Genomic DNA, 17897 nt, shown 5'->3' with positions numbered 1-17897 from the left:
TTTTTCCATTGAAGCAAAATTATTTAAGTTACAACAAGCTAAACAAGTCAATTTCTAGTATTTTTAATAAGCCAAACTCAATTTTTATATTAAATTCAATTAAACAAACGAGTCTAAGTTAGAACTATGAATTTCTTTTATATAAATCAAATGCAAATTTAATAGTTAGTTTCAACTTCAGTAGTTTCCATCCTTATTCCAATCTTTGTTTAAGAAATACAGTTGTGGAACTACTAACAACCTAAGCTATCGTTCTTATCTTGATTCATTGGCTATATAAAATTCTCACATTTATTTAGTCTTTTTTATAAAACAATAAAATAATAAACATAATGTAAATTAATTAAGAAAAAATAATTTATTATATAAAATAATATTGTTGTTAGTGATTTGTTGACGTTGTACCAAAACTAGAAGAGAGTGGTTTAAAATGGAAGGTGGCATTCCACTAAAAGGAAAATCAGAACTGAATAATTGGATTGATGTGACGTGGATGCGATTCCATTTACATTCATGTGCATCATATCATATAACACATCGCATTATAAATTCAAATCACATGCCTTGCTTGTGTCGCCATACATACATACATACACATCCACCGACCATGCTCACCATGAGCAGAATCCACAATTCATAAACCTTCTACCCTTTCCTCCGAAGACTGCGTAACCACACCGTCATGAACTTTTTCAAGTCCGTCTTCTCCGACGAACCCGAATCGCCGCCGCCCGGATCACCACCACCCGGGTCGCCGCCACCCGAGTCGGAAGGCCCCGATCCACCGCAGAGCAACGCCGTGTGGGGCTTCGGCGACCTCATCCAAACCCTCGCCTCCAAATCGGAGTCCGTCCTCGAGAACTACCGTCGCGATTTCGAGGAATTCGGCTCGGGGCTCAGGAAGGAGACGGCGGTGATCCGCGAAGCTGCCTCGCGTGCCGTGAAGGACCTCCCGGCGTCGCTCGACGTTGGCGCAGCGGTGGCGCAGGAGTCGCTCGAGTCCGTTGGCCAAGCCATTGACGACATCGGCATCACCGTTTGGAACTCGACGGCGCAGATTATCTCTCAAGGTAGGGACTCGTTTTTAGCCTCTGATTCCGATTCATTCGATTCGATTAATTACGACAGTAATAATAGCAATGCTGGGAAGAAATTGTTGAGTGGTGGTAGTAGTGATCGGGGTTTGGATTTGAAACGGTATAGAAGGTTTGATAATCTGGTGCATGCGCTTCAGTGTGATGTGAATACTTATTTAGAGGACCCTGAGGATTTAGAAAAATTCAGTGACTGGAAATTAGGGTTTGAGTTAGACAAGAAGGAGGAGGAGATTAGGGATTTGTTGGAAGAGAATGGGGTTGTTGAGGAGATTTATGAGAAGGTTGTACCTAGTAGGACTGGTCACGAGAGTTTCTGGACCAGATATTTTTATAGGCTTCATAAGCTGAAGCAAGCCGAGGATGCGAGAACTAAGCTCGTGAATAGTGCAATTTCCGGAAGTGAGGAAGGTGATTTGAGCTGGGATTTTGATGATGAAGACGAAGATGAAGATGGTAATAACGGGTATGAGCCTTTAGGTAAGACCAGTAGGGTTTCATTGGTGAAGGAGGGAAATTCTGCTGATGTTGGTGGTGTTAACACTGTTCAGTCTGTTAAGAATATTCAAGCTGAGAAGAAGGCTTTGAATATAGAGGAAGAGGACGGTGAGAAGGGTGTTTCTCCTGAATCCATAACTGGTGTTGATGATAGATTGGAGAAGGGGAAATATAAAGAAAATGTGGCATCTTGTGTTCCTGAGCATGAAAGTGGCAGTGGGGATAAGTTGGATTCCAAATGTGAAGAAAAAGAACATTCCGAAGTAAAGGCAGATAATGATAACAGTGGATCGTGCAAAGACAGTGATATTTCAGTTGTTTCAAGCCAGCCTTCAATGGCCGAAGAAGACATTGGCTGGGATGAAATTGAGGATATTGAAAGCAATGATGAGAATAAAGGGGATGCTGTTGGGTCCGCAAGTAGGATTCATTTGCAGAAGAGGTCGAATGTGATAGACCAAGATGAGTACGATCTTAGTTGGGATGTTGAAGATGAAGAGGAGGCAGTCAAATCATGACCAGATTCTGAGATTCTGGATTCGGGAATTCAGGTCATTAGTTACTTTAATTTTAAACTCAGATTGTTTATTAAGTGCATAATTCTTTTCTTATAACTTTACGATGTAAATAAATTGTTTTAATGTCTTACCCGAGTTTAAATAAAAGAAGGTGAACACCAGTTGTAAGTTCTTGTGGGCTCCTCATCCTCTCTGAAGAAGGTTCTTGCACCATATTCGGTCCAGTTATTTTCTGTTCCCATTTTCGAGGATAACATAATATTCATGAAATATTAATTAAAAAAGCTTCTCTGGTGTGCAAATGAAGTATCAACTTTCTAACCCAAATCTTTAAAGAGCATAATTAGTTTCTCCAGAATTTTTAGGAAAAAATGTAAAAATTAATTTGTAGAATTTTTTTCATATAATTTTTATACTTTTAACGTGTATTAACTTACAAATAAACTCATTTTAATTTTAACTTTCTTAATTTCTTTCCTTTATAATTTTTAAACATGCTCTAAATCTTATAACAAGGTCACGAAAAATGGGGACATAATATGATTAGATATTTGGAATTTATACTTTTATCTGCCTGCTAATATAGGCGACATAAGATTTGCCTTGTGAGAGGTAATAGTCATTTAGAAAATATGTTTCAATTTCAAAGTTTTTTTTTTTTGGGTTTTATACTTTCTCTTTGTTAAAGAGATTTTCCTTTATTTTCAATGTCTCACCAAACGCATATCATTTTAATAATTAAAAATGTTAATAATTATTTTTCAAACAATTAAAAGATATTAATGAATGCATAAAAGTGAGTGCAACACATTTTAAACTATTGCAATTTACAATATTTGTTTTTGTGAGAGGAGAAAATAAGGCATGCTTTGTAAACATACATATCAAAGTAATAACAACCTAAAAATATATAATAAAATTATAATATATAAATAAATACAAATTTTATTTTATAAATAAATATTGTAAAAATGAATTAGATTCACATTCTAAGACGATATAAAAATTATTTAATTTTTTTTGTCAAATTTGTTATTAAACCTACTGTATCATTCAATATTATCAAAATATTCACTCAGACGGCCTTATGACAAATTGATGAAGCATTTGTAACTTGTCATTACAACATGACAGTGGATCACAGTGTAACATTGCGAAAGAAAGATGACGAAAGTGGTCGAGTGGTGGTTCCTGTGGAAACTAATAGAGACAGCCAGCAAGGATACACATTTGGCAAGACTGTATTGAAAGAAAGAGTGTGAAAAATATATTGGAAAAACCTAAGACATGCAATTTCGCATAATAGAGGACACTCCGGAGTTATAATCCACATAGTACCAGAAGTTAGTAGAACAAGTCATTCCAAGTTATATTTTACACAAGGGAAACTTTACACAATACCAACATCACAATTTTATTCACACAAGTCAGGTGGTAGTATATTAATTCATGAATACACACAGCATTAAATCGAAAAGCAACCCACGTCAAACAAAAGCAGAAACACTTCGCATGGGAGATTCTTCATTCTTATATCACGCGCTTACATACAATTGTATTGTAAAGCTTTAAATTTCATTGGATCAAAGTATCATAAGCTGTAAATGACTACAAGGGAAGCAGAGTGTATTGTATTTCACAATGCTTCCAGCAGTGTATTATAATTATGCAACAAAGTCTTCTGAATTTGAATTACTCAACCTCAATATGTCTAATTATTTGCCTCCCTGAGGACCCTTAAGATGGAAAGGAAGAGATTGAGAATGTCAAGATAAAGAGTGACCGAGGCTCCAATGTACTCATCATAAGTGAAGCGCTTGATCAGATTGTCAGTGTCATACACAATATAGCCCGAGAAAATCATGGCACCAATTGCACCATAGATAGCATGGGCAGTAGGCCCAAGAGGGAAGAACATCTGCAACAAACGACAACAATTCTTATGCAAGAGGAAAGTCGCAAAAACATTATTCCTACACCTTTTTTATGAACTTAAATATGTCTTCAGTCTTTAGTCTATAATCCCAATTTAAAATTGTTCTGTTAAGTCTTGTAATTTTAAGGAAAAAAAGTTCATTTAATTTCTCTGCCCAACACAGTTAAATATTTCACTCATGTGGGCACCAAGTTACAAGTCAGTTAACCATCTTTGATCATGCATTATCATCATCAAACAACCCAACACATGTTTGTTCTCCTTTCAAAGCATTTGTTCCAACTGTGTTTGGGGTTCAAACATTGTTCTAGTTCATGAACATGGTTTACATAATCTCTCAAAACTAACAATGAAGGACTAATATGCAGCTACGGGACGTAGTAGGTCCCGCTGGCCAAGCATTATCTTAATGCTGCGGAAATCGTTTCTAAGACCTTACAACTAGAGGGTCTAGAGGCTTGGTTAGGGTTAAAACATTTAGGCAGAGGATTTAAAACTTTTTTCAAATTCATAGACCAAACGATCAAACTTAAATTTGAAAAAACATATTTTAGTTTACTACATCTATATTATAGACAGTCCTGTTTAAAACATACTGGGATATTAAGTGGAACCTCTTCTGATGGGATTTCAGCAAATGATTTATGGTAATCATTCTAGTAGAAACACATAAGCACGTATAATGCACGCATATTAACATCCCAAAAACTAGTTATTATTATGAGGAAATAACAGAGGTACCTGCATCATGCCGGTGAGGAAAAGAGTAAACAGTGAGGTGAACAATATCGGGCCAAGGAAGCTAAAATCCTTGCCCTTCTTGGACGCCCAAAAAGCATATCCCGTGAGAGAGGAAACCACAGCCGAAGTCAAAATCAACGCCTCAAGCACAATTTTCCCTGCATAATAAGAACAGATTCATGTCAGATCAACCCTCTGAACCCCTTTCCTTTCCCACCTTCGAAAACTGTAGGGATCAGAAAAACAAAATACGAACCGTCGGTGTTGGCACACGTGACTCCCACAGTGGAGCTGATGGAGACGGTGAAGAGTCCAAGGAAGATGTAATTATGCGGATGCTTCTGCTGGTACTTGAGCAGGGGAATCAAAACTGCAACACATTTCACACTCATCATCATCGATCCATAAGGTAGTTATAAAATCCCTAATTCCTTCCTCAATTGAATTGTTTTGAAACGGATAATTCCTTCTTTGATGAATTTGAGGTTGGAAGAAAAACTGAAAAAAAAAAGGAGAAACTTACAGGCGAAAGGGAGAAAAAGGAGGACGAGAAGGAGAGTGGAATTTCCCTTGAGGAGGTCGTTAATGGGGGAATAGAAAACGGTTACGAGAGAAACGAGGGTGGTGAGAACGATCTGAGCGGAGAGGATGCCGTAGACCTTGCGGATGAACCCCCACCGGAGCTGGTTCTCGCCGAGGCTCAGCCCTGGGTAGAGCGTTTCGCCCGATTCGATGTCGAACTCCTCTGTCTTCGCACGTGCGTACATCTGCTGAGTCTCGAACATCTTTTTCTCTTCCAATGGAACCAAACCAAACCAAACACCACTTCTTCTTATTCTTATTATTATGCTTTTTCTCTCTTCTCTTTCTTTATTATCTAAAAAAGTCTTTGCTATTCTCACACCGCACTTCCTTTCCACAATCCTCACCGACACGTCAATGCCGTTCGATTGCAAACTGGTCCTCTACCTTCCGATCGTAAACCAGCCTTTTGCTAATAATGACCTTTATTTATTTCCTTTCTTTTATTCGGAATTTTCCTTTTTCTCCACGTCTTTCCTTTACTTTCCCAATTTGTCCATACGCGTTTTATAAATTAATTATTTAGTTTAATCAATACTGTATTTCACTATTCGAAAAAAAGTTTAAAACGTACAGATTAAATATACTACTAAAGTATATTTAAGAATTAATATTTTTTTTGTATAATTAAAAGTTGACAAGATGACAAACTATATTTTTTTATTATTCCTCAGTTGATGTAAAATAGAAAGTAAATTAATAGTAAAAATGTAATTTTAATTTTTATAAGTAATACTTTTAAATCATAAAAACTAAACTGCTATCAACAAAAAAAACATGTAAAGGGTAAAAAAACAAAACAAAAATCTCGAAAAAAACAGTAAAATTTCAATTCTTACTATTAACTGTTTGAGAGAATAGAGAAAAAAAGAGATTTTTTTTTTTTTTCAAAAGCTATTTCACTAAAGTTTTGTTTAAATGTTTTCTTTTTTCATTCACTTTGTTGCGGGCTTTTCTTTCAAATGTTTCAAACTTTTGTTTACTAAAATAATCTATCTATATATTTAACAAAAGATGGTTTTTATTTTTATTTTTACTTAACTCAGTTATTTTAAATTAAGATAAAAAATATTAGTGTAATAATATTTTTCTTATAGATGATCAATTACCACATGTTTTTCATATGATTTCTTTACATATTTTAAAATAAAAGATTATTATTTTATAGGTTTAATCAAACGAAAGATTTTCGTTTTTGTTAAAAAGTTTTAATTGAATCATCAGGTGTTAAGTCGTTCCAATTAGGTTTTATCTTTTAAAATTTATTTTAATTTAGTCATTTTTTATAAATCATCATTGATGTTGTGTTTTTCTTTTATTTTTATTTTCTTAAAAAACAACTGACACGTGTAAAATTAGGATTTTATCATGTGTCAGTTTAAAAAAAAACTGTCACGTGTTAATCGTTTATGTGAAAAATCTGATTTGATCTTTGTATTCATTATTTTGTCTCAATCTAGTCTTAATCTTCTTGTAAACTCTGGAGTAATTTTATAATTTCCAAATTGAAATCAAATTTAACTTTTATATAAATTTTATAATAATATTTTTATTATAATAGATATTTTTAACCAAATTAAGTTTATTTAAATTTAAATTTTTTATTGAACTTTATTTAAAAAATTTGTTTTAATAATTTTATGAACAACTTTACAAATTCAAATGTTAAATTTTAAAATAGTTTTATATAAGTTACAAAATTCAAATGTTTGTAATTGTTGGAAAATTTAATATTTGAATTCATGAAGTTGTCTAAAAATTATTAAAACAAAATTTTAAATAAAGTTCAATTGCAAACTTTAAATTTAAATAAACTTAATTTAGTTAAAAATATCTATTATAATAAAAATATAATTATAATATTAATATAAAAATTAAAATTAGTCTCTTTGGAAGGAATGAAAATATTCTAATTTAAAAAGAAATTGGAGCTAAAATGAGACAAAATAACAAATACAAGGATCAAATTGATATTTCTCACATAAACAATTGACACGTAACACAATCATAATTTGACACGTGATAATTTTTTTTAAATTAAAAATATTAATAAGCTGACACATGACAAAACACTAATTTGACACATGTAAGCTGTTTTTTAAGAAGAAAAAGTAAAAAATAAAAAATAGAAAAAATCACAAATTGACACACATCTGTCGTAATGTAAAAGACTAAATTGAAACAAATTTCCAAAAATAGGATCTAGGACAAAAACGGGTACCTTTGGTGTGATTAAACATATTTTATAGGGTTAAATATGTTTTTGGTCTCTCAAGTTTCAGTGAATTTTGGAATTAGTCCCTCATCAAAACTTTATATCAATTTAGTCCTTCATCTTTCAAAATGTGTGAATTTAGTCCTTTTAACCAAATTTTGTTAAGTTTATCTAATGTTTCAAGCGCATTTCATGATAGTATTTAAGTTAACATTCAAGCAAAAATGTGTCAAACAGTGTAAATAATTTAAATACTATCATGAAATGTGCTTGAAACGTCAGATAAACATAACAAAATTTGGTTAAAAGGACTAAATTCACGTATTTTGAAAGAAAAAGGACTAAATTGGTCAAAAATTTTGATGAGAGACTAATTCCAAATTTCGCTGAAACTTGAAGGACCAAAAACATATTTAACCCTATTTTATATTAATTATTTATTACTAAATTTGATAATCTTAGCTTTTTGTAATTAAAATTTCCTTATTTTAATGCATTAAATAATATACAAATTAATTATTTGAAAGGTATGAATTTAATTTAAATATTAAAGTCATAGTTATGGAAAATCATAAAATTTCTTCTAGTATAAGATTAATGAATTTTTAATACTACTTTATAGTCGTGTTTACTTGGTGAAAGTTTACAATTTTACTTATTTTTTTATTAAGTAAAAATATAAATATAAATTTCCATTTTCTGTATTGCTTAAGTCTGTTTGAGATTTTAAAAAATATAGTTTAATTATAATATTTTGAAATTTTTATAATAATTATCTAAGTTTTAAAAATAATTTTTTCTTCAGTATTTTATAAATTGAAAATTATATCGAATTTTAAGAGAAAATGAATTAAAATATATCATATTTTCAATTAATTTATTTTTGTTTATATAAAGTTTTGGAGAGCAATAAAAAAAATTGTATTTATGTTCTGGAAAATGACGCCAATGGTTGGAGTGTGTGACTTTACCCGATTCTGATGTAGATACCCACAAACACCACGGTCGGATTCGGGTATGGATCCGGATCCTATTTAAATCCAATTCTGCAGTGCCATTGCAACACCGAACCGAACTCAAAGTGAAGAAGAAACGGGAACACGATCCCAGTTTTCTCTATCTTCTCCTTCTAAATTACTTATTTCCTCTGATTCTGCTCTTCCCACAGTCCTTCCAATTTCAAAGTTTTCTCTTATCTTCCAATCCATTCATCAATGTTCAAGGTAAATTTTGTTTCTGAAACCCTAACTTCTTTATTTATTTCTAGCTGCGTTGACTTTCGTCGTTGTTTCATGATTTCGCACGAAACTTCAATTTACTCCGATATTACTCGTTACTCCTAATATTAATTCCTGTGATTGTCTTCATTTCGTTTTATTTTTAGTTACTTTTTGTCTAGATTATGATATTTCTGTTGTCAGATTGTTTGGTCACTGAGAAAATGGAGTAACGAGTTACGCACCTGAAGAATTAGGATAGGGACGATTAAAGCCGTGTTGAAGTTTGTATCTTACACAAGTCCGTTTATTTCGGTTTTTACAGGAATAGTTGCCTTGAACTTAGCTTATGGGACTGGAATGTGCTTCTGCTTGACTAGTAAGAGGGAGGTTGAAGAAAAGAAAAGTTAATGCATAACTTCCTTAAAGCTTAAAAGTGTTTGAATGCTGCTGTTTTTGTCTTGAATTTTTCTCCATTGTTCCATGTTGAGAGTTAGATTTTAATGGATAAGAAGTTGGGATCATGATTGTAAAGGAGCATTTTGTTGGTACTGAACTTGCAATGAATAATGCTATTGTGGAGGAGGAAATAGACTTTTCTTGTGATCCGTACATAGGGTTGGAATTTGACACAGCAGATGAAGCACTAAAGTTTTACACTTCATATGCAAATCGAACAGGATTTAAAGTTCGGATTGGTCAGCTGTATAGATCAAGAACTGATGGGTCAGTTTCTTCTCGAAGATTTGTGTGCTCAAAGGAGGGACATCAACTCAGTTCAAGAACAGGCTGTCCAGCATTCATAAGGGTGCAAATAAATGGTTCTGGAAAGTGGGTGATTGATCATTTTCATAAGGACCATAATCACAATTTTGAAATCAGTGGTGAAGAAAACTGTACTCCAACATTGCAACAGAAAGGTGGTACAGTTGTCAACTCTCTTACTGAGTTTACTCGGAGGCCAAGGAAGAAATTGCTCGAAGAAGCCAATAATGATTCCTCTTGTCCCTTTGGCATTATTGATTTCAAGCGTCTGAGAAAGGAAGAACTTGATGGACAGCCCAAGACTGAACCATATGTGGGTCAAGAGTTCAGTTCACCTAATGAAGCCTACCAATTTTATCACGCATATGCAGCGCATTTGGGGTTTGGAGTTCGAATTGGTCAGTTGTTTCGTTCTAAGAATGATGGATTGATTACATCCCGCAGATTTGTTTGCTCCAAGGAGGGGTTCCAGCATCCTTCAAGAGTTGGCTGTGGGGCTTATTTAAGGATTAAGAGACAGCCGTCAGGAAAGTGGACAGTGGACCGCCTCCGAAAAGATCATAACCATGATTTGGACTCTGAAAAAGAGGGCAGGGAAAAAGGTCTTCATGCTTCTAATATTCTGAATGACGATGCAGATACTGGATTTGTAAACGGTGACTTGTTTAGAATCGATAACTACCCTGTCCCTAGAGGTGGTAGGCAAAATCACATTAGAAGTGAGTGGTACAACATTCTTTTAGAGTATTTTCAAACGAGACAAACAGAAGATACTGGATTCTTTTATGCTGTGGAAGTTGATAATGGTAATTGTATGAGCATGTTTTGGGCGGATGGCAGATCTAGATATTCATGTAGTCAGTTTGGTGACGTCCTAGTCTTAGACACATCATACCGAAAAACTGTCTATTTGGTACCTTTTGCTACTTTTGTTGGGGTCAACCATCACAAGCAACCTGTGCTTCTTGGATGTGCTTTAGTTGCTGATGAATCTGAAGAATCTTTCACTTGGTTGTTTCAGACATGGCTTAGGGCAATGTCTGGCCGGCAGCCTCTGACAGTTATTGCCGATCAAGACATTGCAGTCCAGAGGGCAATAGCAAAAGTCTTTCCTGTAACCTATCATCGCTTTTCGTTGTGGCAAATCAAGGCAAAGGAACAAGAGAACATGGGTCTGATGGGTGATGGCTTCACAAAAGACTATGAAAAGTGTGTTTACCAGAGTCAGACAGTTGATGAATTTGACGCCACATGGAACGTGCTACTCAACAAATATGGATTGAAGGACAATGCTTGGCTAAAAGAGATGTACGAGAAGCGGGCATCTTGGGTTCCATTGTATTTAAAGGGCACATTTTTTGCTGGCATTCCCATGAATGAAAGCCTTGATTCATTCTTTGGTGCACTTTTAAATGCCCAGACACCTCTCTTGGAGTTCATTCCTCGGTACGAAAGGGGTCTTGAGCGACGCCGCGAGGAAGAAAGAAAAGAGGATTTTAATACTTCTAATTTTCAACCCATTTTGCAAACAAAAGAACCAGTTGAAGAACAGTGCAGAAGGCTTTACACTCTTGCTGTATTCAAAGTATTTCAAAAAGAGCTATTGCAGTGCTTTAGCTATCTTGGGTTTAAAATATTTGAAGAAGGGGGTCTCAGCAGATATATGGTGCGAAGGTGTGGAAATGATATGGAGAAACATGTAGTTACGTTTAATGCATCAAATCTCAGCATAAGTTGTAGCTGTCAGATGTTTGAGCATGATGGTGTTCTTTGTAGACACGTGCTGAGGGTTTTCCAGATATTACAATTAAGAGAAGTTCCTTCTCGCTACATCTTACACCGGTGGACAAGAAATGCTGAGGATGGTGTCTTTCCTGACATAGAATCGTGGAGCAGCTCTCAGGAACTTAAAAATTTGATGCTATGGAGTCTAAGAGAAACTGCATCTAAATACATAGATGCTGGTGCAACATCCATTGAAAAGTATAAACTTGCCTATGAAATTTTGCGAGAGGGTGGGAGAAAGCTTTGTTGGCACAGGTGAATGCTTTACTATGTTCTGTGAAGCTGTGCATACTTGTACAATTAATTTTTGTAGCTTGAACTGTTTTTTTGGTGCCATTTTAGCTCTCTAATCAAATACCCATATCTTTCATTAGACTTATATGTTAAGCAGTGCAAGTCAAGTTACTGGTTCAACAAATCATTGACCTATTCTGTTTTTAAGTAGGCATAGAAGCAGTTTTTTAAGTAGGGCTAGAAACAAAGACCCTGTGCCCACGATAAGAGGTGTCATCTTATTTGAGTATTTAATTAAGTTGCACCTGCCATTTCTATTTCTGGTTTTCATCGAAAAAAAATCAGAATGGTTTTCCAATATGGTGGCAAATGCTTCAAGAGGTAAAAGTAACATTCTTTTCTGGGTAGATCTCTTGTCCTCCCAACACTTTGCAATAATCTTCTCTGTTAAATGAACTTTTCTTATATTGAAAATATGATCAAAGCTGAGTCAGGGGGCGAAGGAAAAAGAGTGGGTTGTGTGGGTATGATGATATTAATTCAAACTAATTTCTTCGCGACCATTCTTCCCATCCTTGATCTTGAAAACAGATTTTGCGGTTACCTGTTTTTTATACAGGTTGCTGATTGAAATTTGCAAAAGTGAATTGAATGAATTTTGTTTTCAAAATCAACTTTTTCTTCCATTTCAAATCGAACTTCTTGGAGAAATTGAACCAAAACGTTGTTTTGTAATCACTCTCTTGTGCCCATTAATCTTCAAACTGGGGGTAAAACGTCGATAGTTAATTTGTCGTAGTTGCTGCTCATTAAGACTAAGGTTGTGTTCTTTGTGAAGATGAATTTGTGGAACGAGCACATGGATTTTAGTGACTTTGAAAGTAAATTTTTTGTTTTTTTTTTTTTCTTAAATTTGGAGGTGAATATAAATAGATTTAAGAATCAAGTTTGTGAAAGACAGAGTAAGTAATTTAACTTATATGATAGATAAAATGTAAGATTATTATTTTATTTTTATAATTAAAATTAATATATTATTTATTATTATTATTATTATTAATGATTGTTACTAATATTATTATTTATTGTTAATGATGATTTTATTAATATATTAATCATTAATACTATTATTCATTATTATTAATGATTACTATTATTATTATAATAAATCTAATTGGTTATTCTATTTTCATAAAAATGATAGTAAAAACCAACTGAATAAACAGACAAAAAGAAAGTAAAATTGAAATTGGTGACATTTCGATAAAATTACCTTTAACAAACAAGTTAATAATTATATCATTAAAAATTAAATTATATATATATATATATATTTATAGATATAATTTGAGATAAAATAAATTTAATTTTTAAAATAAAAAAAATATTATAATTAATATTGTGTAAATAACTTTTTTTATTATAAGTGATTATTTAAATTTAAAAGTAGTTATAAAATGATATATGTGTAAATAAAGTTTTTATAGCGAGTAATTATTTGAATTAAAAAAGTAGTTACAATGATAAATGTGTAAATATTTTTTTAATATGAATAATTATTTTAAGTAGTAAATAAGAAGGAAAAACCGAAAGAACAAGACATCAAATAGGTTTATTTATATTTAGTCATAGAGATAGTTGTAGATATACATAGTTATAGATATTTTTTAAATGATATTTTTATAACGAATAATTATTTAATTTTAAAAAATTATTAAAATGATAAAATTAAAAAAAAATGAATAATTATTTAAATTTTAAAAATAATAATAAAGAGATAATATATATATATATATATATTATTTTTTTCTTTTTTATTTTTCAAAAAATAATTTTTTTTTATTAATAGATATAGATATAGATATAGATATAAATTATTATTATTATTATTATTATTATTATTATTTAAGAAAAGATAGAACGATTTTATTGAGATAATTTAAAATTATAATATTAGATAAGAAAAGAAAAGATACGATAAAATAATATTGTAATCTTTGAACGTATATAAATGAAGACATACCCAAAGTCTGAGTTGCTTGGATTAAATTTGATGCGTGTTTTCTTGTCCAATACCAATGTCCAACGTCCTTTTCTTGAGTGAGTTGGAATATTTTGTAGCTTGTTTTGTGGTCTTCATCTTATCGATCACAGTATTTGCGATACCATACCTAAGGTGTGGTGATAACGATAATGAAGCTGAAGAAAGCAGAGACATTGAATCTCAAACTGCACAAACAAGAACAACAAGAACAGAGAGGGTTGTGGTTGCCGGTGCAAGAGCTGGAATAATACCACGCCATTTCATTCCTAATTCACTCATTGCTGGATTTGCATTGAGAGCTTTGCCTCCTGTTACCATCTTCCAAAAGGATGAAACCTCTCCCTCTCAAAATCTCTGCTCCATCTGCATCGAACACTTTTCCGATGGGAACTTAGTTCAACCATTTGGAGTGTGTGTGCATCGATTTCACCCCTTTTGCATTCATTCTTGGTTACTTCAAGGAAAAATCAATTGCCCTCTTTGTCGCAAACAATTATCGATTAATCTCCACCATTGACGCGCATATATATATATATATATATATATATATATATATATATATATATATATATATATATATATATATATATATATCCCATGTTCGAGGATTCTCACCAACAACACAGGCATCTTTTGATTTTTGACGGTTTAACATTACTTTTTAGTGTGTAATTTCAGAATAATATTAGTTAACAAATTGTTATCTTTTATCTTACTGTATAAATCTTTCAAAATATTGTTTACAAATTGAATTTTATTGTCCTCTACTTAATTATTATTTAGTGATAGAGCTTCAAAATTTGATTTCAGTGGCCTAAAATAGTATAAAGATTTTAAATGTGATGCTTTTTTTTACAATAGCAAATCAGATTATTCAAATATTACCGAGTTAGTTAATTAATTGTTATTTATGGTATTAATTTTTTTTATATTTTTTATGAATACAGCTTTACTATCTCTAGTACTAAATATAAAAGTTTTCTTTTATATATATATATATATATATATATATATATATATATATATATATTCTTTAAAAATTGCAAGGAAAATTACACTTTTATAATAATTTTTTTATAGTATATTAAAAATATATAATTTTATTTTATTATAATGAATCCCCAGCCTTTAAATAAATAAGTGATCAAGATTTCTTTACGAGACTCATCATACTGAGTGAAAGTTAAGAGGTTAATTAGTTTTCAAAGATTAAATAAACAATAGATAAATCAACCTATTTTATTATATCACTTCTGAAATAGATGATGCATCAAATGTGAGAACGATATAGTTATGTTTCACGAGGTTATTTATAACTTATTTTAAATAAAGGTTGCGGTGAAAACTCTTTAATATAGTTGGGCATAATTAATTTAACTGTAGTGTAGTACAGTTAATTGTATTGAATTAATTGTATTAAAAATGGAACTATATTGTTGTCCAGTACAATTTTTAAAAAAGAAACTTAAATGAGTTAATTATTTTATAATTGAACTGCATTTTAGTTTTTCTTCTGTGCTTCACACTTAGCTATCACTAGTTATGTACACACTTATGGTATTTTCTCATGTATGCTATGCACAAAATTTATAACACTTTTTAGGTTATGTTATAATAATAGGTTTAAACGCCAATTTTATGGTTATATTATAAGTTACAGTTTGACTGATATTAATTATTTTATTTTATAAAAAATAATTTATAATATTTATTTCATTTTATAAAAAATAGTGTTATATATAATTTATATTAATTAATGCAATTATTTATGATAAAGAAAATTTCATACTTTCGGCACTTATTTTTTAAATATTTTTTTTATACCAAACACAAAATAAAATGTCTCTTTTAATTATAGTTTCTTCCTTTTCTTTTGAAATCAAATGTGTTTTTCTTATATATCACATAATTATTATTATTCATGGAAGATAGTATAATAGTGGAAGAATTAAATTTTATAAATAATATCTTAAGTTTTATTTTTATTATCGCTTTAGTGTAGTACAAAATCATGTCATATTATATCTAATTTTATACTTTTTTCTCAATCTTTGTATTTCTTTCTTTAAATATATTTTTTTAGTTTTAAATATATAGTGTTTTAACTAAATATATTGTAAATACATAAAATACTTTTTAGGTTTAATTAATCGTAAGGTACCCAGTTTGGTACTAGAGTGTCAAATTGGTACCCACTTTTAAAAAAGTGTCAATTGCATCCCAACTTTTGAAAATTGCTTCAATTAGGTCCCTTTCAGACAGAGTTGACTAACGTCGTTAGTCAACGTGTCACGTGTTAATATGTGGTTTTTTTTATTTTTTTTTTAAAAAAATTTAATTTTTTTTAATTTTTTAATTTTTTTAATTTTTTTAAAAAAAAATTAAAAATGCCACGTGTCAAGTCCCTGTGTGTGCCACGTGGCATTGTCAGTGCCACGTGGCATTGTCAGTGCCACGTGGCATTGTAATGCCACGTGTCAGTGTCACTATTAGATGTCATTGTTTTGATTTCGATTTGGTCCCCATTTATGTTTTTTCGTTTCAATTTAGTACCTACTTATGTGTATTTGATTCAATTTTGACCTAATAATTTTTAATAATTAAAATATTTTTTAATAAAATTAAAAGTAATTAAGTATAAAAGTTTAAAAAAAATTAAGTATTTGATATTTATATTAAAATTTAGTGGTAAAAGTCATTTTAGTACTTATAAATAGCATAACATTCATACAAATAATAAATTTGTTCTGAAATTGAGAGAAACATTATAAATATTAGTACTTAATTTTGTAAAAATATTTATACTTAATTATTTTTAATCTTATAAAAAATGGATTACAAAAATATTTTAATTATTAAAAAAAAAATTGGGACAAAATTGAATCAGATACACATACTTAGGTACTAAATTGAAACAAAAAGACATATGTGAGGACCAAATCGAAATCAAAACAATGACATCTAATAGTGACACTAACACGTGGCATTACAATGCCACGTGGCACTGACAATGCCACGTGGCACACACAAGGACTTGACACGTGGCATTTTTAATTTTTTTTAAAAAAATTTAAAAAAAATTAAAAAATTAAAAAAAAATAATTTTTTTTAAAAAAAAAATAAAAAAAACCACATATTGACATGTGGCACGTTGACTAACGGCGTTAGTCAACTCTGTTTGAAAGGGACCTAATTGAAGCAATTTTCAAAAGTTGGGATGCAATTGATACTTTTTAAAAGCGGGTACCAATTTGACACTCTGGTACCAAACTAGGTACCTTACGATTAATTAAACCTACTTTTTACTTACAGAAAAACATTAATTTCAAACTATTGTACATGAATAAATATTGCAGAAAATACTTTAACTTAATTCGTTATTAATATACTTGTTAAGTTTATTAGATAAACAACAAAAAAATTTGAAGAAAAAAAATTCAACAATTTAAATTGATGTAGTAATTTATTAACAATTGAAATGATGAAATACATTTCGGTTCAAAAATAATACAATTTGGTTCAAAATTAGTGTAGTTTAGTTAAAAAGCGGTTCAAAAATAGTGTAGTTCAGTTTAAGAATAGTGTAGTTTGTACAACAGTTTAATTTATAATAATTCAGTTTATATCATAGTGCAGTGTAATTTAGTTAGTTTAGTTCAGTTAGTCTGAACTGTTCACTAAACTGTTATTCAGTTCAATGCAGTTCAGACGAACTATTTTTATTTTTTAGTTCAATTCATAATGGTTCAGTACAGTTCAATATACTTTGCCAAACCCTACTCTTTTATTTAATTACATAAATGAATTAAATCCAAAACATTAACTACTTTACATCAATTTTTTAATATTATTGTACAAAAATTTCTTTTTACAATATTATTTTCTTTTTAAAAATAAAAACAGTATTCCACAAGTTCCTTAAATGAGTATGAGAGGTCTAAACAACCCCTTTGTATTTCAAAAACTTTAGGCATCTCATCATGTTTGTTTTGACCACATTTGAAACAAGATGTGGTTAAAGATTTTATGAAAAATCTATCATTTGCAAAATACTCTCCTCCTTGTTACATATCTTCCTTGGCACAATATTTGTATAAGATGTTGTGTTCAAAAATTCGGACTCATTCTATATATCTTACAACATAATAATGATTGTTTTATTGCAGATATATTAATAATTATGATAACTATATTATTTTTCTAATTTTATATCTCATAATTATATAATTATATACTTATATACTTATATAATTATAGAATTATAGAAT

General features: G+C 30.7%; 3 protein-coding genes across 4 annotated transcripts; 2 read left to right on the top strand and 1 right to left on the bottom strand.

The window, feature by feature from the left end:
* The first annotated feature begins 513 nt into the window (after positions 1-513).
* Positions 514-2281, top strand: LOC114188751 (uncharacterized). Its single transcript, XM_028077384.2, has one exon. It carries the CDS (start codon positions 683-685, stop codon positions 2108-2110), a length of 1428 nt encoding a protein of 475 aa, XP_027933185.1. The 5' UTR covers positions 514-682; the 3' UTR covers positions 2111-2281.
* Positions 2282-3575: 1294 nt separating this feature from the next.
* Positions 3576-5666, bottom strand: LOC114188654 (Bax inhibitor-1 family protein). Its single transcript, XM_028077228.2, has 4 exons — positions 5311-5666; positions 5044-5157; positions 4788-4945; positions 3576-4028 (listed from the first exon to the last, which is right to left on the bottom strand). Exons 1-4 carry the CDS (start codon positions 5570-5572, stop codon positions 3822-3824), a joined length of 741 nt encoding a protein of 246 aa, XP_027933029.1. The 5' UTR covers positions 5573-5666; the 3' UTR covers positions 3576-3821.
* A 2970-nt stretch (positions 5667-8636) lies between these two features.
* Positions 8637-11769, top strand: LOC114188108 (protein FAR1-RELATED SEQUENCE 7-like). Of its 2 annotated transcripts, none has more exons than XM_028076633.2 (2): positions 8637-8807; positions 9127-11769. In XM_028076633.2, the coding sequence occupies exon 2, from the start codon at positions 9325-9327 to the stop codon at positions 11608-11610; it is 2286 nt and encodes a 761-aa protein (XP_027932434.1). In that variant the 5' UTR covers positions 8637-8807; positions 9127-9324; the 3' UTR covers positions 11611-11769. The 2 variants fall into 2 exon arrangements, with proteins under 2 accessions (XP_027932434.1, XP_027932435.1); XM_028076634.2 differs by having other exon boundaries at positions 9006-11769.
* Positions 11770-17897: the final 6128 nt, after the last annotated feature.

This window comes from Vigna unguiculata, chromosome 6 (assembly GCF_037176805.1).
Source record: "Vigna unguiculata cultivar grain cowpea cultivar isolate G323 ecotype 2 chromosome 6, ASM3717680v1, whole genome shotgun sequence".
NCBI lineage: Eukaryota > Viridiplantae > Streptophyta > Magnoliopsida > Fabales > Fabaceae > Vigna > Vigna unguiculata.
Note: the sequence above shows the minus strand (reverse complement) of the source record. Positions and strands in the feature narration are given on the sequence as shown.

Excerpts from the sequence above, each read along its gene's own strand:
- LOC114188751 (XM_028077384.2), top strand. The coding sequence starts at position 683 with ATGAACTTTTTCAAGTCCGTCTTCTCCGACGAACCCGAATCGCCGCCG.
- LOC114188654 (XM_028077228.2), bottom strand. The coding sequence starts at position 5,572 with ATGTTCGAGACTCAGCAGATGTACGCACGTGCGAAGACAGAGGAGTTC. Across the intron at positions 5,158-5,310 it reads CCTTTTTCTCCCTTTCGCCT|TTTTGATTCCCCTGCTCAAG; the intron begins GTAAGTTTCTCC and ends AATGTGTTGCAG. Across the intron at positions 4,029-4,787 it reads TCCTCACCGGCATGATGCAG|ATGTTCTTCCCTCTTGGGCC; the intron begins GTACCTCTGTTA and ends CGTTTGTTGCAG.
- LOC114188108 (XM_028076633.2), top strand. The coding sequence starts at position 9,325 with ATGATTGTAAAGGAGCATTTTGTTGGTACTGAACTTGCAATGAATAAT.